The 23,661-nt window shown below is 39.6% G+C and overlaps 1 protein-coding gene across 3 annotated transcripts in view; it reads left to right on the top strand.

Annotated features, from left to right (window-relative positions):
* PARD3B (par-3 family cell polarity regulator beta) overlaps nt 1-23,661 on the top strand; it is a 1,706,387-nt gene that overhangs the window by 1,177,136 nt on the left and 505,590 nt on the right. For 2 of the 3 annotated variants that reach the window (XM_006861955.1, XM_006861957.1), the window contains 2 exons: nt 2,137-2,343; nt 3,076-3,313. In XM_006861955.1, coding sequence (XP_006862017.1) covers nt 2,137-2,343; nt 3,076-3,313 — 445 coding nt within the window. The remainder of the gene's footprint in view (nt 1-2,136; nt 2,344-3,075; nt 3,314-23,661) is intronic. The other variant, XM_006861956.1, reaches the window with a different exon arrangement.

Here is a 23,661-nt window from a genome sequence, read left to right as displayed (position 1 = left end):
TAGCTATTGCTAGAACACAAAGAGTGTGCGCATTGTTACTTAACTGTGTGTATATATATGCATTAGACAGCTATTGTGCTTTTTTTTTTTTTTAACATTCCTTATATCACTTAATACAGTGCTAAGCAACTGGTAATAGTGTTCATGTTGGCAGTGTTAGCAGCACCAAAAATAGTGATGACAGTAATAAAAGCTAGTGTCATTTATGAGCATGAGTATGTGGTAAGCATTGAAGTAGGCATGAGTACATGATCCTACCCAGAAATTTATTTCCAGAAACTCAAGTGTCGTCTCTTTATGACAATAATCCCCCTTGTAACTGAAGAGGAAGATGAGCTTTGGTCCTAGTGGAAAAACTCTGATGATGGAAATAAGAGCTTTGATAAAATTCCTTCTATTTTTCAAATAATCCTATGCTCCTAATATTTATATAGCCTACCTATACAGGGTCGCTGTGAGTCAGAACCTACTTGACCACACTTAACAACAACAATCTTGTTACAGAAACAACATAGGGGTGAAGGGAAGGGAAGAAATGGAGGTCAAGACAAGAGGTGAGGGTAGGGAGAAACAAGGAAACACCAATAGTACAAATGGAAAATGTTGCTTAAAAGAACATAAATGACTAAAATGTATTTATGCTTCATTTTTTTCTTCTTTTTGTAATTTTATATCATATAAAAACTTCCCAATTTATAGACGCCCAAATAGAAATAGTCTTGGAGCACTAAGCCTTGACGCACCAAAGTTATATTCTCTTTTGCTATTGTGGCGCTGCAGGTTAATGCTCTGGACTGCAAGTTTGTTTGAACCGCAAGGTCGGCAGTTCAAGCTCACTAGTCACTCCTCGGAAATACTATACAGGGTTGCTATAGGTCAAGACTGTCTCAATAGCACTTGGCATAAGCAAATTAATTGCCTTCACCATAGCATCAAAAACCTCTAGGGTAAGGTGAAATATTTAATCACAAAAATTATATAGTCACCATGATACTTTTAGGTTTGCATATACAGTTGGTTCTTTCATAATGAATAAAACAGTGATGGCTCTAATATAATTAGTAGTGTCTTGGGTAGATAATACTTGAGAGACACACCCATTAGATGCGGGGCTCTATGTTTATGATGTTGTTGTTAAGTGTCAGTTCTGACACGAGAGACTCTGTAGAGGATTCCCAAGGTGCAGCTGGTGGGTGGGAACCGCCAACTGGTCAGTTAGCAGTCCAGTGTTTGTCCTACAGTGCCCTAGCAGGACATCATATGTATGGCAGTGTGTTTATAATACACATTTATATAAACGCATACTCTCAACATATAATCTCAATAGATAGCTATAATCTTTCAAATTCATATACGATGTCTTTTCTTCTATTTTTTTCCACAAACTTTTTGAAGCCCCCTCATGTGTGCATATGTATGCACATGCATATAAAATTCTGTACCATAGTTTATACAGATAACACATGTATTATGTGGTTTTTACAAACCAAACAAACCCATCACACTGTTCATTTCTTGGTATGCTATGTGTGTGTTTTTACTTGGGCCATTATATGAGTAAAATAAAGTATGTTATCATTTTAAATCTTTACCACAACTATATGAAAAAGGAAACAAAGGCTCAGGGAAGCCAAACCACTTGCTCAAGGTCACAAAAAGTAGGAAAGCTGTGTTTGATCCCAAGTTCTACCTACTTTGTTGTTACTGTTATTGTTAAGGGCATTCATGTCAGTTCTGCCTCATAGCAACACAGTATAGGGGTTCCTAGGAACGACTAGTAGGTTTGAGCTGCCACCCTTGCAGTTAATAGTCTAGTGCCTGTTCTGCATCTCAACACCAGGACTACAACTACTTTGTTGTTGTTGTTTTTAAGTGCCATTGAGTTGATTTTGACCAATAACCACCCTGTATAGGATTTCCAAGGAGCAGCTGGTGAGCTTGAACCACCAATGTTGCACTTCAAACGACTTTGCAGTCTGACACATTAGCCCACAGAGCCACACCAGAACTCCACAGCTACTTAGACTCCCCCTTTTTAAGATACCTTAAAAAGCTACACTCTTGGACAGTAAGTCTTTTCACTATACCACACCTTGCCACTCACAGATGGAAAGCATTTTACTCTTTCTTTTCTAGAATCCCCAGGCAAAGAATTTGGCCCAACTCTTGGCTTGAAAAAATCCAGTTCCTTGGAGAGCTTGCAGACAGCCGTTGCTGAGGTCAGAAAGAATGAGCTTCCCTTCCACAGGCCTCGTCCACACATGGTCCGAGGCCGTGGCTGTAACGAGAGCTTCCGAGCCGCCATTGACAAATCCTATGATGGGCCCGAAGAATTTGAAGCTGGTAAGGAATGTGCTTCCTTAAATGGTTTCTTCATCTTGTTATTATCCACAAATCACCAGCAAGAAAGTGTGCTTAACTACAGAGAAAAATGATATAAGGATCACAATTATATTTTTGATATTAAATGTAATTCATTTTCCTGATATGTTTCGCCCTTTGGCTTAACGAACATGGAATTGGATAGCACAAGATGCAATTTATTTTACAGTGCAAACGCTAAAGAAATGTTCTCCGTCACTTTCCTACAAGGACCAACTGTCATTTGCCCTTAGGGAAGGAGCACTAAGTATGCATTTCTTGACATTCTTATTCAAGTCATTAGAAGCAGCAGAGAGGACTGTCTGCATTAATTGGGTAGAGGCAGTTCGGTTATATTTGTACTCAAAAAGCTTTCTTGGAAAAAATATCATTCTGTTTGTTGCTTATCATGTGGGCATTTGGAGCTGATCAAGGTTAACAGGCAGGCTTTCCAAGAGATTTGTGTTTTAACACATATCAACCCTCTCTGCACCAGCCAAGCAACCACCATTGTCCTCCACTTAAGACATCAAACCATGCTGGCAGTAACTAGCCTTCAGGTTGTCTCCCCTTCAAAGGGTGTAAGTAGCCCCGTGGAAGGACCGAGTTCCAGAATGCTTTCATTCATTCTTCTGTGTTTTACATTTTAACTTTCTGTCTACACTAACTGAAGTACCTCTGACCATGTGTATTGATTTTTCTTTCCCTATATAGATGGTCTATCTGATAAGAGCTCTCACTCTGGCCAAGGAGCTCTGAACTGTGATTCTGCTGCCCAGGGAAACTCAGAACTAGAGGACCTGGAAAATAAAGCCAGAAAAATTAAAAAAACAAAAGAGAAGGAAAAGAAAAAGGAAAAGGGCAAGATGAAAGTCAAGGAGAAAAAACGAAAAGAGGAAAACGAAGATCCTGAAAGGAAAATAAAGAAGAAGGGATTTGGTGCCATGCTGAGGTATGGGCCTGCTTGGAAGGCAGTTGGTTTTGTGTCTTTTGTTTCTCTTTGTTGGTGTTGTTCAATGTTGATCATGCCGATTCTGATTCTGACTCACAGTGACCCTGTATAGGGTTTCCAAGGAGCAGCTGGTGTGTTTGAACCGCTGACTTTGTGGTTCACAGTCCAGTGCTGGTCCTACAGTGTCACACCAGTAGTCCTGGTGAAATCACTCATTTGTGTATTTTTAGGAAGTTATGCAAGCTAAAGGCACTAGACTTTGAATGTGCGTGTTTCTTGTCTATAGATACCACTGCCCGTGGTATCAAAGCATTAGGTGGGTAAATGAAAGCTTCTGCACATCAGGTACTGGAAAAGCAAGAGGCAAGAGTCCCCAGTAGTAAACTCGGAAACACTTTTTTGTATTAGAGACGTCTGGATAGCTGCACCCGATGCTTTCATGATCTTAGGGACGGTGCATTGGTCAGTCCTTTGGACACTTGAGTCATCAGCTTCAGAAGCACAGTGATGCAGTGGAGATGTTCTTTGGCATGCAGCCAGAAGTGCTGATTAGAATCCATGAGTGGCCCACGCAAGCTATGGAGTTTCATGAACATACTTTATTTTCCTTGATTACAAAATGGTGTTACCAGACCTGCTTTACTAACTCAGTGGGGTTGTTAGACTGAGAAACAAGCTTTCACATGAGCTGATTCATTGACTTGGCATGGCTTGGCAGAGAAAGGGCAGAAAACAGTTGTATTTCTTATTCTACAGCTAGTTTCAAATATGTTCTATTGGTGCTCTGTTTTCCCCACACCTTGATGAGCTCTCAGCTTTCAGGTCACTTTTGTGTATTAAAACAACCTGTTTGTTTGGGGCTCAAAACTCCAATCCAATTTTAATCCAAATGTCCCTTTTCCCTCTCTCTCATGCTTCAGTTCCAGTGAGGGCCCTGCACTGTGGTCAGAGACAAGATTCCATTTTCTGCAACTTTTTCAGTCACCGGAAGGAAGCAAGGATGGGAGAAGAGCATTATTAAAATAGAATAGCTTTACTTGGCTGTTGTATCTAATGTAATCTGGCTGCCATGCTCCTTTGTGGACCACTTTAAGAGATCCCTCAGAGAGTTTCTTCTAAACTAGCCCTAATGTAGGGATGTAGGCGATTCATTCCCCACTGACTACCTAAGACCCTCTTACCTTTATCCTCGGACCTCAGAAAGTACATCCCTTGAGTCTCCTTACCATGACTGGTAGAGACTTCTTGGATGGTTTCAGTTCAAGAGAGATCTAGTCGTGAATGCCTTCCTTCCTTCCTTGGGTCATGAGAAACAGTGGTCTCTGGTACCCTTAAAGAACAGCTGTGCAGCCTGCTCCCACTGCTCCTCTTTATCTCCTCATCCTGCCATAGTGGTGCATCACCAGTCTTCTCCAGGGCAAACTTAAGCATCAAACTTTATGGCTCCTCAACACATGCCAAAGTCTTCCACGCATGGGAAGAGGGGAATATCAGTAAATGTCTGCAGGTCATCAAGCAAACAGGTACGAAGTGGGATCACAGTCCTTTTCATAAAATTACAACATAATCCTGTAACCTCTCAGGGTTTCTCATATATTCTTACTCTTCTTGTTGGAGGTGGGAAGGGGAAGCCCCGCTTTTCCTTATTTTTTCACTCCTATGACTTCCCATCAAAGAGAATGGGTCTCTTCAATTAATTTCTACATTTCTCTTATGTATTGTTGTTGTTAAGTGCCATTGAGTCAATTCCAACTTATAGCGACCCTGTACAGGGTTTCCAAGGAGCAACTGGTGGGTTTGAACTGCCGACTTTGTAGTTCGTAGTCCATTGCTTATCCTACAGCACCACACCAGGAGTCTTTGATGTAGGCTTAAGATAAGTGATGGAAGGTAGTAGTTGATGGGCTAGTTAGTCACCTCTTATTTCGTCTTTAGGAGATGTCTCTTTTAAGAATATTGGGTGATACTTGTCATGAGTTGGTTTGGGTTTGGGATATTAAGCGGAAATTTCTATGTTATATATTTGTGAAAGGACCTTGTAAGCATCAAAGTGACATCTGGGGACCATGGATAATATTGACACCAGTGAGCTTTCCTATTATGTTTTTAGTGCTCATGCCAGTCTATGCCAGCACCCCACATTCAAACTCTTGTCTCTGGACATGCTGCAGCAAGACATCTCATGATTCTGTCATCATCTGACCAGAGGACATCCCATACTTCCTGGTATCCTGGTATCCATCTGACCTAATGTCTAGTAAATGCCAATGAGACAAATCTCTCAAAAGGCATTAGTTTGGTTTTTCTCTATGTACTCTGCCTTTTCACTTGCTCTTTTGAATTTTAAACTCATCCTTGTTTCATGTAATTATTATGGTGGCCAGAATTTTTTAGACCATAACTCAAGCATTTCGATAGTAATGACCTTGTGTGGCACTGTAGGTTAATGCACTGGACCACAAGGTCTGTTTGAACTGAAAGGTCAGCAGTTCAAACTTACCAGCAGCTCCTCAGAAACCCTCTACAGGGTCACTATGGGTCGGAACCAACTAAAAGGCACTGAACAACAACATAATATATTTAAATGGGGATCTTGGTTTTAAAGTTAGGTGGTTCATAGGTTAAAAGTGCAGGCTCTGAGTGTGGACTTTTGCTTTCATATCCTGGCTCCTGGACTTTGTATCTAGGGAATATTGGGCACATTATTTAATCTTTTTGTGCTTCAGTTTCTCCACCTGAAACACAGAATATTAATAGAATCTGTAACTAATAAGAGAGTCATATTGTTTGATGTGCTTATAATAGTGTCTAGCAAAATATTCGTTAAATGTTAGTTATTTAGTGAGCATAAAAATGCACCCCCCCCCAAAAAAAAATAGATATTCACATCTTAATCTCTAGTACCTGTGAATATTATTATGCTACATGGGAAAAGAGAATAAGGTTTGTGGATACCTAGCATAGTTTGAGTTCTTAAATTAGAAGACAAAGATTCTAATTTTTGTAACTATGGAAGAACAGCACAGAGAGATGCAGCATTGTTCTCTTTGAAAAGAGAAAAAGGAGCCATGAGCCAAGGAGTACAGACAGCCTAAAGAAGCTGGAAAGGACAAGGAAACAAATTCTCCTTTAGAGTTTCCAAAAGGGAATGCAGTCCCGCTGACCCCTTGATTAAAGGCTATTTGTATTGTGTCAGAGGATGCCTAGTTATGCAGTGGTTAAGCACCTGGCTGTTAACCAAAAGGTCAGCAGTTCAAACCCACCAGCTTCACCATGGATGACAGAGCAGTCTGCTTCTATAAAGATTCACAGCCTTGCAAACTACTAAGGAAAGTAGAGGCAGTTCTACTCAGCCCTCAAGTGTTGCTGTAAGTCAGAATTGACTTCATAACAATGGGTAACGGGTGTTGTTTCAGCTGCTAAGTTTGTGGCAATTTCCTACTACAGCAGTAAGAAATGAATTGAGTATCCAAGTTATGATTCCTTCTTTTACAATATCATGGAACATGCTCATCATTTCTCAAGCTGAAAGAATTGAAGAAAAAAATTCAAGCAAGCCTCAACTTGCAATATTGAATGATTCTATGGGGAAAATGGAGTCCTGGTGTAGTGCTGTGGGCTAATGTGCAAGACTGCAAAGTCAGTTTGAACCACAAGGTTGGTGGTTCAAGCTCACCAGCCTCTCCTTGAAAACCCTATACGTGGAACCAACCTAATAGCACTTAACAACAACAACGGGGGAAATATTGAATGGTACAGAAAACAGCAAAATCAGGTGAAAGGAACATACAGTCACTGTAACAAAAAGAAATGGTTGATGTACAACCATTCCAAGAGATAGCGTATAATCAAGAACTGATGGTACTGGAAGGCGAAGTCCGAGCTGCATTAAAGGTATTGGTGAAATGCAAGGCTCCAGGAATCGATGGAATACAAATTGAAGTCTCAACAAACTCATGCAGCCCTCGAAGCACTCACTCGTCTAGGTCAAGATATTTTGAAGACAGCTATCTGGCCAACTGATTGGAAGAGATCCACATTTGTGAGCATTCCAAAAATAGGTGATCTAGTGGAATATGGAAATTAACAAACAATACCATTAATGTCACATGCATGTAAAATTGTCTGAAGATAATTTTAAAATGTATACAACAGTACATACACAAAGAACTGCAAGAAATTTAAGGCAGATTTATAAGAGGATGTGGAACTAGAGATATCATTGCTGACATCAGTTGAATCTTGGGTAAAAGTAGAGAATACATGAAAGGGGTTTGCTTGTGTTTTATTGACTATAAAAAGGTTTTGAACTGTGTGGAACATTACAGGTTAGCGATAGCATTGCAAAGAATGGATATTCTAAAACATTTAGTTGTGCTCATGAGGAATTGGTACATACTCCAAGAGGCAGTTGCTAGAACAGAACAAGAGTATACCTAATAGTTTTAAATCAGGAAAGGCATGTGCCAGGGTTTTAGTCTTTCTGTAGTCTACATATTTATTTAATCTGTATGCTGCGCAAAGATTCAAGAAGATGGATTATATGAAGAAGAGAGTGAGTGGCATCACGATTAAAGGAAGATTCATTAATAACCTATAATGAGCAGATGATACAACCTTGCTTGTTGGAAGTAGAGAGGACTTAAATTACTTTCTGATGAACATCAGAAAGTATGGGTTGTACCTCAATATAAAGAAAACTAAAATCCTCACAACTGGACCAATAAATAACATAATGATAAATGGAGAAAAGATTGAAGTTGCCAAATATTTCATTTTGCTTGGATCCACAATCAACACTCATACAAGCAGCAGCCCAGAAATAAAATTATATATTGCATTAGGCAAATCTTTAAAGTGATCAAGTGCAAAGATATTAATTTGAAAAATAAGGTGTGCCTGAGCTAAGCCATGCTATTTTTACCTAGCCTCATATGCATGTGAAAGTTTGACAATGAATAAGGAAGACTATGGAACAATTGATGCATTTAAGCTGTGGTGTTGAAGAATACTGAAACTACCATGGACTTCCAGAAGAACAACTAAGTGTATAGTGGAAGAAGTACAGCTGGTGTGCTCTTTAGAAGCCAGGATGTGAGATTTTGTCTCTCATACTTCAGACATGTCATCAGGAGGACCAGTCCCTGGAGAAGACCATCATGCTTGGTAAAGTGGTCTTTGTTCTTAAGTGCCTTTGAGATGATGCTGATCCATAGTGATGCTGTATAGGGTTTCCGAGGAGCAGTTGCTGAGCTTTAACCATGGACCTTACAGTTCAAACAGCAGTCTGGCTCATTAACCCACAGCACCACACCAGGAATCCATTGGTAAAGTGGAGAGTTACTAAAAAAGAGGAAGACCACCAACCAAATGGATTTGCCCAGTGGCAGTAGCAATCGGGTGAAGCATAACAACAATTGTGAGGATATTGTAGGACCAGGCAGTGTTTCATTCTGCTGTGCATAGGGTTGGTATGAGTCAGAAGCAACTCAATGGCACATAACAACAGTATCATGACAATTTATAGAGAATTTTTTCATTTCTTAATATAAGGCACTAAAAGAAAACAAAATTTTTAAATACTTAACGGGAATCCTGGTGTGGCACTATTGGATAAATACTCGACCACAAGGTCGGTTTGAATCATTAGGTCAGCAGTTCAATCTCACCTGTCACTCCTTGGAAACCCTTATACAGGGTTGCTATGAGTCAAAACCGACGTAAGGGCACTTAAACAACAACAATAGTAGTATATAATATAAAAACTTCTAGAGGTTCATATAGCACTGTTTTCCAGATTATTAGTAAAGTAAGCCTTAACTGTATATTTTCCCCCCAATTATTTGGTTTAGCAGGTTCCTACTCTACTGTCCACAACACATTATCACCTCTTCTCTTTTACTGTCCAATATATTCTGTCCTTCCGACATTTACCAACTTGGGTTGGGTTTATCTTCCTTCCACTGTTTTAGCAAAATTAAGATCTAAGAGTAGTGTTTGATTTTAACTTGTTAAAAAAAAGCAACTGTTTTTCATAGCCTCTTGAATCTGAATTTGTGAGCATATTGGAGTTGCTGCTACATGCACATTTTTAACAACAAAGAACACAAAAGCTGTTACCATTAGTCAACAGATTTTTATTCAATTCTCATCTGTTACTCAAATGCTATTGCCTTTGTTTCTTTCTTATTTAAAAAAGATTGATTGCTTTTAGGTTCCTTTGGTGTTAGATGTATGGCTTAATTATGTGTTATTTTGTTTGTTGTCTGCATTTTCCTGATAGTCTCCTGAACTTAGGGTTCTGTGGTGGGTTGTAGTTGTGCCATGTACAATGACACCTGGTCAAAGGTGTTAATGGGAACCAAAATTAAGTCTCCCTTTCCTCACCAGGCCACGCACCATGGAGGTATGAAAGTGTTGCCAGTGACCTTGCTCATGTGTTTGTGTTTCTCTAATATGGCATGAGCCAGTTTATTCAGACTGATAATGTTCAGTAGCAGAGTTTCAATCTCTTGGTCACTTAGCCTACTTGTGGTCCTCTTGAAACAAAAAAATTGCAGGGATCTCTTTTAGTCATATCTTTATACATGTTGCCTAGAACCAAAATGCCTTGCCTCCTTGTATGTTTCTAGGGCTCCACACATCTGTCACTTGGTCCTACTGTGGTGACTTGCACGTTGTTGTGATGCTGAAACTATGCCACTAGTATATCAAATACCAGTAGGGTCAGTCAGACCTTTCAGGTTTCAGCAAAGCTATTAGACTAAGAACACACTAAGAAGAAGGATTAGGAGGTCCACTTCTGACAGCTTAGCCCTTAAAACTTTACGAATGGCAGCAAAACATTGTCTGATACATGCCTAAAGAGGAACCCCACGGATTGTAAGATACTCAAAACTGGGTAAAGGCTACCCGGTTTTGACAGGAAAACTGCCTCCTTAAAGTTGAGTTGACCTTAATGATGTGGATGGAACAAAACTTTCAGGGCCTTCATTTGCTGATGGAACGCAATGGAAAATGAGAAGAAAGAGCTGCAAATATTCATTAACAGCTAGAAATTTGAATGTATTAAATATGAATCTAGGAAACTTGGAAGTTGTAAAAAATGAAATGGAACACATAAAGATTGATATCCTAGACACTAATGAGCTGAAATGAACATGCATTGTTCATTTTGAGTTGGACAATCAAATGGTTTACTTTGCTAGGAATGACAAATTGCAGAGGCATGACATCACATTCATCTCCAAAAGGAACATTTCAAGATCTGTCTTGAAGTACAATATGGTCTGCGCTAGGATCACATCCATGTGCCTACAAGGAAGACCAGTTAATACCACTGTTATTCTAATTTACACACAAACCACAAAAAGCAATGATGAAGAAACTGAAGAACTCTACTAGTTCTTCAGACTGAATTTGGTGAAACCTTCTATCAAGATGCATTCATAATTACTTGTAATTGGAAAACAAAGGTTGGAAACAAAGAGGGAGGACTGGTTGTAACATACGACCACGGTGATAGAAATTATGCTAGAAATTTCATGATAGATTTTCCCAAGACCAATGACTTATTCACTGTACATACCTTTTTTCAACAGATGGAAAGCACAGATATTAAATTAACTACATTAAATTAACTACATCTGTGGGAAAAGACGACAGAGAAGTTCAATATCATAAGCCAAAATGAGGCCAGACCATAAATTTGTCTGCGGAATAGACCATAAATTGCTCATATACAAGTTCAGACTGAAGTTGAACAAAATCAAAATAACTCCACTGTAGCCAAAATAGGACCTTGAGTATATCCCACTGAATTTAGAGACCATGTCAAGAATGAATTTGAAGCACTGAGTACTAATTACTGAAGACCAGAGAAGTTTTCAGATGATATCAAGAATGCCAAATATAAAGAAAGGAAATAGTGGTTAAAAGGACAGGAAAGAAAGAAAAGATCAAAGGAGGTGTCAGAAATGCTTCTGAAACTTGCTCTTGAACATAAAATGACTAAAGCAAATGTCGGGGACCTGCCTCGACATAGTTGTGTTGTTCACGAGTGTTTGGTTCACGAGGAGGGGCGATCCAGCGGCGATAGAAATAGCAAAAGAGACACAGAGACGCAAAGAGAGAGACAAAGAGACACTCCGAAACCAGAGTGAATGCTGGACTGGCATCAGGCAGATCCTGCGTTGCAAACATCTCAGCCACGAAGGCCGTAATATCCTGCATAGTAAACATCTTAGCTAAACAGGCAGTATGGTTACAAGGCTGGACTGTGTCCCCTGCATGCTGTAACGCACGCCTTGCCAGTCAGTCTTAATGCCCCTGGATTCGTTCTGCACCTTCCTTTTATTTAGGGGAGGTACTTTACACAAAGTTAGGAGGGGACTAAGACAAGATACAGCTGTCAATCTTGTTTTTCCAGACGTTTAGGCAATTTTACATCATACTTTGCAGGTTCGAATCTCAAGACTGCAACTTGGTTTCTCAAGCTTAATTAACATACCTTTTAGCACTTAGCCTCAAATGGAGGGAGGAAAGGGAGGATTGGGAGGATTCCCATTGTGTCGGCTGCCCAGCCCAGGTTCTTCAGGAAAAGAGGCACCTGGGTGAATAGGCAGCACCTGGAAACACTTTAGGGAGGGCATTCCTATTGTCCTTGGAACAGACCAGGGAGCCACCCAGTTTATCCTGAATGAATTCTCTGAGGGAAGAACTTTGCCTGTTTGGAATTTTACAGTCTTGACTTTTAGGAAAATATTACATTTATCTGTGTATATCAAGGGCTTCATGTCTGCAATTAATAAAAATAATTTGTTATTAACTGCCAGGTGACTAGATCTGTTACACTTGGGCCTATAGGGCCTCGAACCTCTGACCAGGCCTTCACGGTCTGCAACAAGCAAATGGAAGAAATGATGACATACAAGAGTTACAAAACCAAGAGGAAAGAACAAACAGCATTTGTCAAGCTGAAAGAAATAAAGAAAAATTCAAGCATCAACTGACAATATTGAAAGATACTATAGGCAAAATACTGATCAATGCAGGAAGCATCAAAAGAAGGTAGAAGGAATACATACAGTTACTTTGCCAAAAAGAATTGGTTGGCATTCAACTATTTCAGGAGGTAGCATATGATCGAGAACTGATGGCACAGAAGTAAGAAGTACTCATACAAGCTACACTGAAGACATTGTTGTTGTTGTTAGGCACCATCGAATTGGTACTGACTCATAGCGACCTTATGCACAGCAGAACGAAACACTGCCCGGTCCTGGGCCAACCTCATTATTGTTGCCATGCTTGAGCCCATTGATACCAACACTTGGCCAATCCATCTCGTTGGAGGTCTTCCTATTTTTCTCTGACTCTCCACCCTGTCAAACATGTTATCCTTCTTCAGCAACTGATCCCTCCTGACAATATATCCTAAGTACAAGAGACGAAGTTTGGCCATCCTGGCCTCCATGGAGCACTCTGACTGCACTTTTTCCAAAATGGATCTATTGGTTCTTTTGGCAGCCCATGACACTTTCAATATTCTCCTCCAAAACCATAACTCAAAAGCATCAATTCTTCTATGGTCTTCCTTATTCACTGTCAAACTCTGGCATGCATATGAGGTTCTTGAAAATACCATGGCTTGGGCCAGGCGTACCTTAGTCCTCAAGCTGACATCTTTGCTCATAAACACATTTAAAAGGTCTTGTGTAGGAGATTTGCCTAATGCAACTCGTCATTTGATTTCTTGACTGCTGCTTCCATGAATGTTGATGATTGATCTAAGAAAAATGAAGTCAATTCTTTCTCCAAGTTGTTTATGGTCCAGTGGTGAGGATTTTTGTTTTCTTTATATTGAGATACAATCCATACCGAAGGCTGCGCTCTTTGAGCTTCATCAGTAAATGTTTCAAGTCCTCTTCACTTTCAGCAAGCAAGGTTGTGTCATCTGCATATCACAGATTGTTAATGAGTCTTCCTCCAATCCTGATGCCACGTTTTTCTTCATAGAACCCAGTTTCTCAGATTATTTGCTCAGCATACAGATTGAATAAGTATGGTGAAAGAATACAACACTGGAGCACACCTTCCTTTATTTTAAACCATTCAGTGTTCCCATGTTCTGTTAAAACAACTGCCTCTTGGTCCATGTACAGATTCCTCATGAGCACAATTAAGTTCCGGAATACTCATACTTCCCAATGTTGTCCATAGCTTGTCATGATCCACACAATTGAAAGCGTGAAAGCTTTTTTGTAGTCAATAAAGCACAGGTAAACATCTTTCTGATATTCTCTGCTTTCAGCTAAGATCCATCAGACATCAGCAATGATATCCCTCATTCCACGGCCTCTTCTGAATCTGGCTTGAACCTCTGGAAGTTCTCTGTCAATGTAAGCTTGTAACCATTTCTGTATTACTGAAGACATTAGGGTATTAAAAATAAAAGCTCCAAGAATTGATGGAATACCAGTTGAAAGAGTTGAACAAGCAGATGTAACCATGGAAGTGCTCACTCATATGTCCCAAGAAAGATCCATATCCTTGTCCATTCCAAAGAATTCTGTAGGTGACTGTACAGAATGTGAAAATTATCTAACAATATTATTAATATCAATTGCAAGAAAAATTTTGTTGAATTGATTAAAAAATGATTGCAGCAGTACATCAAGTGGGAGCTTCCAGAAATTCTAACTGGATCCACAATAGGTAGGATGTGTGAACACTATCCTGTTGTTGGGTATCAGTACAAACATCAGATGGATTTTAGCTGAAAGTAGAGAATACCAGAAATATGTTGACTTGTGTATTTTTAAAAATGTTCTATTATGAATTATGTAATAGTTTACATGGGAGACCATTAGTTTTACATTCATCCTATTGTATATCATTTCATTGCCATGGTTACAATCCCCTCCATGCATCATGAACAAACCAAAGGGTATACCCTGCAAGCCTACCCCCTAGTTATCAGCACACAGCCCCTCTTCCTCTTTGGGTCTAGAGTCCCTAGCCACTCCTTCTCTCCACATCATCATCTGTGCCTCCATCTCTGGCATCACTGTTTCTCTCTGTAGTGTCCCACACTCTGCTCTTCTCCCTTGATGGTCCCAGGGACCTCTGTTCCTGGACTGAAAATTCAACCACTCCCCTCCTTTTGCTACAAAATGTCTACCTTTACATTTCCAACCATCACAATCAGTCCTGATAGCAATTATTCACTATTGTGCCACATGAGCACTATTCCCTATATCCTTTCATCTGGCCTGCCCAGACAGATTGGATACTACTCACTGAAGATTCTACCTTCCTCCATGCCCTCTGAATCTAGGCTTCCTCTTGAAACCTTGTAAGCCAGTCACTTCTTGCCTTGGTAGCCCCCCCATTTTGGGTAGCCAATGTCCAAGTTGCCCATCCTGTCCACCCTGTGTATCAAGGGGGTGGGAATGAATCTTGCTGTAAAGATTTGTTCCCTCTTTTGAGCTATTGCATCCATAGGTGTAGGTCAAGTTCATCAAATCGTATCAGATTGCTCTTTTTTCCTATTCTTTCTTCTTCTAGTTGAGTTCTGATCATCCAGCTTTTGAAGCCAGGTCAAGTGGATATTATCTGCAGTTGTGGGTGTTCTTATGCATATGCCCTCTCTTCTTATAAGCTGGATGCTTCACTCTCCACTTTAATCCTCTGTGGTTATGTCACTGACTCTGGGCCCAGGAGTCCCCAGGTCTTGCCACACTGCTGGCCATCCAGGTCTTCACCTGGGTTCACAGGAGTGTATTGAACGTGATTGGACTTAGCTCACAGCTTCATTGCTATTTTCTCTCACTTCCCCTTATCGGTGACCAGCGTGGTCACCAATCAGAGCCTGTGTCTGCCTGTGTATTCCCAATGAGTCTCAGTCTTGGAAGGGGGTTTCCCTGAGGCGATCCGACCACTTGCCCTGATGTCTCATGAGCGAGCAACTTACTTATTCTCGTAGTAATCAGTTGAACTGCTATTATTGTTTGTATTTTTCCTCATGGTTTTTCTTTCAAGAAGTATCTTCTTTTCTTCTAGCAGCTCCAGGCTGGTCTGCTTGTCCTTTCAAGTGGAAATTTCCCACCTAAGAAGATTCTGGATGGGGCTCAAGATTCCACCTATGGTCTTATGCAATACAGAGGCTCCACAGGAAGCCTCCTTCACTGGACACATTGTAGCCCCATTTTAGGTATTCCAATCAGTTATAGGCAGAAGGTGGATCTACAAGCTTCCTATGGTGATATGTCTGGCTATTCCTTTCTCTCCCCCTCAAGTGTCTATTTTATAATGGTATGTATGAGAAACTATGTTTACTTGTGTTTTATTAACTATGCAAAGGCATTCAACTGCACAGATCATAACAAACAATAGAAAACATTGTGAAGAATGGGAATTTCAGAATATTTTATTGTGGTCATACAGAACGTGTACACAGACCAAGAGACAGTCATTCAAACAGAACAAAGAACTATTGAGTGATTTAAGATCATGAAAGGTGTGTGTCAGGCTTGTATTCTTTAATCATACTTATTCAATTTGTATGCAGAGCAAATAATCAGAGAAGCCAGACCAGACTGAAGGCATCAGGATTCAAGTAGGACTCATTAACAACCTGTGATAGTTAGCTGACACCAACTTGCTTGCTTAAAATATTTAATGGTGAAGATAAAAGACTACAGCCTTCAGTATAGATTAAACTTAATATAAAGAAAAAAAAATCCTCACAACTGTACAAATAAGTAACATGATAAATGAAGAAAATATTGAAGTTATCAAATGCTTCAATTTGCTTTGGTCTGTGATAAATACTCAGGAAAGCAGCTGTCGAAAAATCAAACAACATATTGTATTATGCATACCTGTTGCAAAAGTCATTCTTCAAAGTGCTCAAGAGCAAAGATGTCACCTTGATGACTAAGGTGTGCCTGAGTCAAGTCATGGTATTTTCAGTCACCTCATATACATATGAAAGTTGGATAAAGAATAACTTAGACTGAAGAAGTATTAATGCATTTGAATTATGGTGTTAGAAAAGAATATTGAAAGTGCCATGGACTGCCAAGAGAACAAACAAATCTGTGTTGGAATAAGTAAAGCCAGAATACTCCTTAGAAGCCAGGATTGCGAAACTTTGTCTCTTGCTCCTTGGGCATGTTGTCAGGAGGATCAGTCCTTGGAGAAAGAACATTATGCGTAAAGTGGAGGGTCAGTGAAAAAGAGGAAGAGTCCCAATGAGTTGGATTGCTACAGTGGCTACACCAAAGGGCGCTCAAACAACAATAATTGTGTGGATGGCACAGGACCACGTAGTGTTTTGTTTTGTTGTACTGCCATGAGTTGGAGCTGACTTGTAAACACCTAACAACAACAGCAACAACAACATGATTCTAGTTTGGTTTTTACACAGAACATGAATTTTTATAGAAAAATATCTACTCAAGAACCTATAAGCTTCTGTAGTTTCCCTATATGTTCTGTTTGTTGTTGTTGTTAAGTGCCACTGGGTCAGTTCTGACTCATAGCAACCCTGTATAGGGGGTCCAAGGAGTGGCTGGTGGATTTGGACCATCAACCCAGTGGTTACTCGCTGCTAAAAGAGAACTTCAGGGGATCAAGGTCCTTGCATTTTTCCATTATGTGTTTGGCTTCCTTAAGCATAGTGTTCATCAGGGCATTGCCCGCAGAAAGATTGCAGATACTTTCTAAGAACTGACCACTGAAGAAAAACAACCTGTGAAAATAACCTGCCTCAGAAAGTTTTCCAAGTCTAGAGTGGATAACCCAGAATCCCTGATGTGTTAGCTATTTAATAAGCCTGTCAATCCTTGTATTCTTCAAACTGAATTTTATCATAAATTTGGCTTTTAAATCCTTTCTTTTATACAATGACTGCTGTTGTCTCTTCTTAATATTATAGACTCTAAAGTCTTTGAACTTTGAACTTATTCTAAACACTGAATTGGAAGGATTAATATACCTCAAATTTCTTTTCCTACTCCTTTTGTGTGTGTGTGTGTGTGATTTAGTACTAAGAGGAACTGTGCCTAGTAAATTCCTTTTTAATGGATTGAAAAAAAAGGACAAAACCTTCTAATAGGAATTCCATTCTGTTTTTAAGATGTTTGCACATATTTATTTGATTTGTAATATTTATAGAATGCCTACCCTTTGCAAATAATATTCATAATTCATAATCATTCTTTTATTTATTCAATAGTACTTATCAAAATTTTATTTTATACCTGGCACAGTTCTAGGTACAAGGAATATTGTAAAAAAATCTCTGCTAAGATGGTATTTCCTAATAAAAAAGGGGGAAAAAAATCAAAGTTTTAAACAATTTGTGTTTAGTTTAAAACAAGTAACAGGCAAAATGTTTCATAAACAAGTAAGCTACTCCTAACAGTGGATGCCTCTTAGACATACTTGTAGATACCTCTGGGACAAACCAGTACTTTATCAGCTTGAGGAAATCAACATTCAGTGTGTACAGTGCCCAACCAGGCTTCTGGTCACAAATACTATGTAATTTACATTCCAGTGGCAGGAGGAAAACAAACACGAAACCCAAAATAATTGAGATTCTTTCAGATGGTAGAAGGTGCTATGAAGAAAGTAAAGTCAGGAGGAATGGTGTCATCTCACCTTGGTAAGTGTCTCACAGCACAAGAGAGTACATCTGCCCAAGCTACACTGAATTGTCAGCAGGTACATTATGAGAACATAGCGCACTGTGGTACTAATGCCAAATCACTTTCTATATGCCTTTCTCCTTCTTCTTTTCTTCTTTTTGCCATTATATGACTATGTTGTTGTTGTTAAGTGTTGATGAGTTGGTTCCGACCCATAGCGACCCTGTGTAGGATTTCCTAGGAGCAGCTGGTGAGCTTGAACTACCAATCTAACAGTTCAAACGGCTTTGCAGTCTGGCTCATTAACCCACAGCACCACACCAGGACTCCTATATGACTATAGGAAGACTATTTTTCACTGAACTTCACATAAAAACGCAGGAAAATGCTAACCCAAATTGTGTTTGTGTTAGTACAAAAGCCCTATTTCACATGAAGTAAATTTTGGGAAGATATGTGATCTCTAGTGTGAATGGTAAACTTTGTTTGCAGCTGTTTGGACCAACTCGATTCCTCCCAGCCCATCATTGGATATACTTATTGCTTCTCTTTAAATCAGCTAGTACCGCAAGGATTGTGGTTGTTGTTAGGTGCCATTGAGTCGGTACCGACTCATATGGCCCTATGAACAACAGAACAAAACACTGCCCAATCCTGAACCAACCTCACAATTGTTGCCATGCTTGAGCCCATTGATGCTGCCACTTTGCAAATCCATCTCACTGGAGACCTTACTCTTTTTCTCTGACCATCCACCTTTCCAAATATGATATCCATTTCCAATGACTGGTCCCTGTCCCTCCTGACAGTATGTCCAAAATATGAGAGATGAAGTTTGGCAATCCTGGCCTCCAAGAAGCACTCTGGCTTCACTTCTTTCAACACAGATTTGTTGGTTCTTTTGCCAGCCTGTGGCAATTTCAATATTCTCCTCCAATGCCATAACTCAAAAGCATCAATTCTATGGTCTTCCTTATTCACTGCCCAGCTTTCACATGCATATGAGGTTATTGAAAATACCATGGTTTGGGTCAGGTGCACTTTAGTCCTTAAGTTGACATCTTTGCTCTTCAACACTTTAAAAAGGTCTTGTGCAACAAATTTACCTAATGTGTTATGTCATTTTATTTCTTGACTGCTGCTTCCATGAGTGTTGATGGTTGATCCAAGAAAAATGAAGTCCTTGACTACTTCAATTTTTAGGGAGCTTCAGGAAACTGAAAGTGTGAACCCTGATGACAAAGGTTGTTTTAAACATCAAAAGCATCAGCTCTTTCTTCTTAACATTTGCAAATGTCAAGGCATATATAGTTACTTTGTTTTATACTATGTGATTGTTAGGTGCCATCAAGTCAGTTTCAACTCCTAGCGACCCTATGTACAATAGATGGAAACACTGCCTGGTCCTACACCATCCTTACAATTGTTGTTATGTTTGAGTTCATTGCTGTTGTCACTGTGTCACCAACCTTCCAGTTTACCAAGCATGCTATCATTCTCCAGGGACTAGTTTCTTTTGGTAGTAAGTCCATACTGTTGCTGTTGTTAAGTGCCATTGTGTTGATTTGGACTCAGAATGACCCTGTGTAAGGTTTCCAAGGACTGGCAGGTAGGTTTGAACTGCTGACCTTGTAGTTAGAAGTCCAATGCTTATCTTGCAGTGTCACATAGGACTCCATACTATAGATGGATTTTTAAAAAAATTGGTTTCAAATTAAATTATCTTTAAACTGGGAGAACTTTATAACCTAGAGAAATCAGAGTTGGGATATGAACTGCTATTTGTATGTCTATGTTCATTGTGGCATTATTCACAATGGCAAAGACATGAAAACAACCTAAGTGCCCATCAACAGAAGGATGAATAAACAAACTACGATACATACAGACAATGGAATGGTGTCTAACCAAGAATAATGAAGAAGCCACAAAATATCTCCTAAGATGGATAAACCTGGAGGGCATTATGTTGAGTGAAATAAGTCAATCACAAAATGATAAATGTATGAGACCATATTATGAAAAGTTAAGAAAAGGTTTTATACACAGAAAGAAATGCTTTTTTGAAGGAGGAAGGTAAATCATAACTAGAGAGTTGACATGTTAATTTGGGTGAAGGGAAAAGTGATATAGAATAAGGAGAAGTCAGAAAAGAAAGACATGGGGAGGAACACAAGAATTGTAGACAACAAAAGTAAGTACTATTACATACACAACACTACAATATCGCTAGTAGCAGTAATATATGTGGAGAGAGTACTGGTGTGGTGCTGCGGGTTAATGTATGGGACTACAAAGTCAGTCTGAACCACAATGTCGGGAGTTCAGGCTCACCAGATGCTCCTCAGAAGCCTATACAGAGTCGTTGTAGGTTGGAACCAACTCCTCAGAAACCCTATATAGGGTTACTTTGAGTTGGAACTGACTTCAAGGCACTTAACAACAAAAGCAACAACATTTTTATAGGATGCAAATTGTCCAATAATTTAATAGAGCTTACAGGACACAAAATTGAATGCTTCTTAGACATAACCAACATGTAGAGGAAATGAATTGCTGAGCCTGGGAACTCAGGACCCTAATTTGGGGGCACATTGAGGTCAATTGACATATAATAAGCCATAAAGACAATGTTCTACATTCTTCTTTGGTAAGTAGCTTGTTGTTGGCAACTGCTGCCGAGCCGGTTCTGACTCACAGTAACTTTCAAGGAGCAGCTGGTGGATTTGAACTGCTGACCTTTTTATTAATGGTCCAGTGCTTTATCCTACAGTGCCACAACAAGACTCCTTGGTGAGTAGCTACTGGGGCCTTCAAAACTTGTGTGCAGTCATCTAAGATGCAACTATTGGTCTTTTCTCAGTCTAAATCAAAGTGATGGAAAGTAAAGATTTGTGGAAACAGTCTAAAGGACTGATGGTGGTGATGAGCCGTGGAGTCGGTTCTGACTAATAGTGACCCTAGGTAGGATTTCTGAAGCTGTAAGTCTTTATGGGAGCAGGAAGCCTCATCTTTCTCCCATGGAACAGCTGGTAGTTTTGAACTGCTGACCTTGAGGTTAGCAGCCTGACTCGTAACCCCTATGCTATAATGGACCATATGAATCACAGCCTCTATGGCTCTGAGATCAGAAGAACTATATGGTACCTGGCCACCACAGTTGACAACTTCAAAAGCAGTTAAAATAAAAGGTCATGTGGTATTTTTTGCGGTAGTTAGTTGCTGCCAAGTCAGTTCCAACTCATGGTGACTCTGTGCACAACAGAACGAAACAACAACCCAATCCTGTGCCAGTCTCACAATTGTGTTGTTTGCGTCAATTGTTGCTACCATGGTGTCAACCCATCTTATTGTGGGTCTTCCTGTTTTTGCTGACCCTCCAGTCTTCCATACATCATGTCCTCCTCCAGGTACTTGTCCATCCTGATAACATGTCCAAAGCACAGGAGATGACATCTCGCCATCTGCATTTCTAAGGAGCATTCTCACTGTTCTTCTTTCAATACAGAATTGTTTATTCTTCTGTTAGTCCGTGGTGCTTTCAATATTCTTCGTCAACACCATAATTCAAATGCATAGATTTTTTTATGGTTTTCCTTATTCATAGTCCAACTGACAAGGAGCTCTGGAGTGTAGTGGTTACAAGTCAGGCTGCTAACTTCAAGGTTAGCAGTTTGAAATGATCAGCTCTTTCGTGGGAGAAAGACGAGGCTTTCAGCTCACATAAGGATTTATAGCTTCAGAAATCCTATACAGGGTCACTATGAAGTGGAACCGACTCCACGGCACACCACCACCATCCCCACTAGTCCACTAGACATCTTTGCTGTTGAATACTTCAGAAGTTTTTGCAGCAGAGTTAACTAATGCATTGCATTGTTTGATTTATTGACTGACGCTTCCATGAGCATTGATTGTGGATCCAAACCAAGTGAAGTCTTTGACAACGTCAGTCTTTTCTCCATTTATCATGTTATTCATAGGTCCACTTGTGAGGATTTTCATTTTCATTACATTGAGGTACGATCTATATTGAAGGTTGTAGTCTTTGATCTTTATCAGTATTTCAAGTCCTCTTAACTTTCAGCAAGCAAGGTAGTATCCTCTGCATAACACAGATTGTTAATGAGTCTTCCTCCAATTCTGATGCCACATTCTTCTTCATATAATCCAGCTTCTTGGATTATTTGCTCAGCATGCAGGTTGAATAAATATGGTTAAAGTCTACAACCCTGGCACATACCTTTCTGGATTTAAAACCAGCATTCCCTTGCTCTGTTTTAATGAATGCTTCTTGGTCTATGTACAGGTTCCTCATGACCACAATTGAGTGTTCTAAATACCCATTCTTCAGAATGTTATTCTTAGTTTGTTATGACCCACACAGTGGTATGTCTTTGCACAGTTAATAAATCACAAGTAAACACCTATATGGTATTCTCTGATTTCAGTCAAGATCCATCTGATATCAGCAATGACACCCCTTGTTCCACATCCTTTTCTGAATCCAGCTTGAATTTCTGGCAGCTCCCTGTCTATGTGCTGCTGCAGTCATGTTTTAATTATCTGTGTCAAATTTTTACTTGCAAGTCATATGGATGATATTGTTTGATGGTTTCCACATCCTTTTGGGTCACCTTTATATGGAAAGGGCACAAATATGATCTCTTCCAATCAGTTGGTCAAGTTTCTTAACCTAGACAAATGAGCTCTTCAGTTCTGTATGCGTTGTTGAAACATCTCAGTTTGTATCCCATCAATTCCAGGAGCCTTATTTTTCACCAATGCCTTCAGTGCAGCTTGGATGTCTTCCTTCAGTACCTCTTGTTCTTAATCATATGTTACCTCTTGAAATGATTGGACACTGACGGCCATTATTTGCAATGGTGACTTTGTGTAATCCTTCCATCTTTTTTTGAGACTTTTTACATGATTCAATATTCTACCCATAGAATCCTTCAGTATTGCAACCTGAGATTTGATTTTTTTTTTCTTCCATTCTTTCAGCTTGAGAAATGCATTGCACCTTTCATTATAATACTTGACTTTGTTTTATCAAGCTGCCCTTTGAACCCTTCCGTTCTGACCTTTTACCTCGTCATTTTGTCCATTCACTTTAGCTTCTCTATGGTCACAAACAAGTCTCAGAGTCTCTTCTGGTGCCTACGTTGGTATTTTTCTTTGTTGTTGTTGTTGTTTTGTTTTTTTTTCTGTCTTTTTAATGATCTTCTGCTTTCTTCATGTAAGATGTTCGTGATGTCATCCTGCATCAAGACTCTTCTGGTCTTCAGTCATTGGTGTCTAATGATCAAATCTGTTCTTGAGATGGTCTCTAAATTCAGGTGGGCTATTTACTCAAGGCCATGTTTTGGCTCTTTGGAGTTGTTTGAATTTTCTTCTTCTGCAGCTTGGACTTGTATATGAGCAATGGATGCTCTGTTACACAGTGAGCCCCTTACCTTGTTTTGACTGATGATACTATATTTCTCCATCATCTCTTCCCATATATGTAGTCAGTTTAATTCCTGTGTGTTCCATTTGGTGAGGTCCACATGTATAGTCACCTTTTGTTGAAAAAGGGTATTTGCAATGAATAAGTCTTTGGTCTTGCAAAACAATAGTCTATCAAATTATCTCCAGCATCATTTTTACCAAGACTATATTTTCCAACTACCAATCTTTTCTCTTTGT

This window comes from Chrysochloris asiatica, unplaced genomic scaffold (assembly GCF_000296735.1).
Source record: "Chrysochloris asiatica unplaced genomic scaffold, ChrAsi1.0 scaffold00045, whole genome shotgun sequence".
Taxonomy (NCBI): Eukaryota; Metazoa; Chordata; class Mammalia; order Afrosoricida; family Chrysochloridae; genus Chrysochloris; species Chrysochloris asiatica.
The sequence above is the reverse complement of the archived record's forward strand: the minus strand, read 5'-3'. Positions and strand labels throughout refer to the sequence as shown.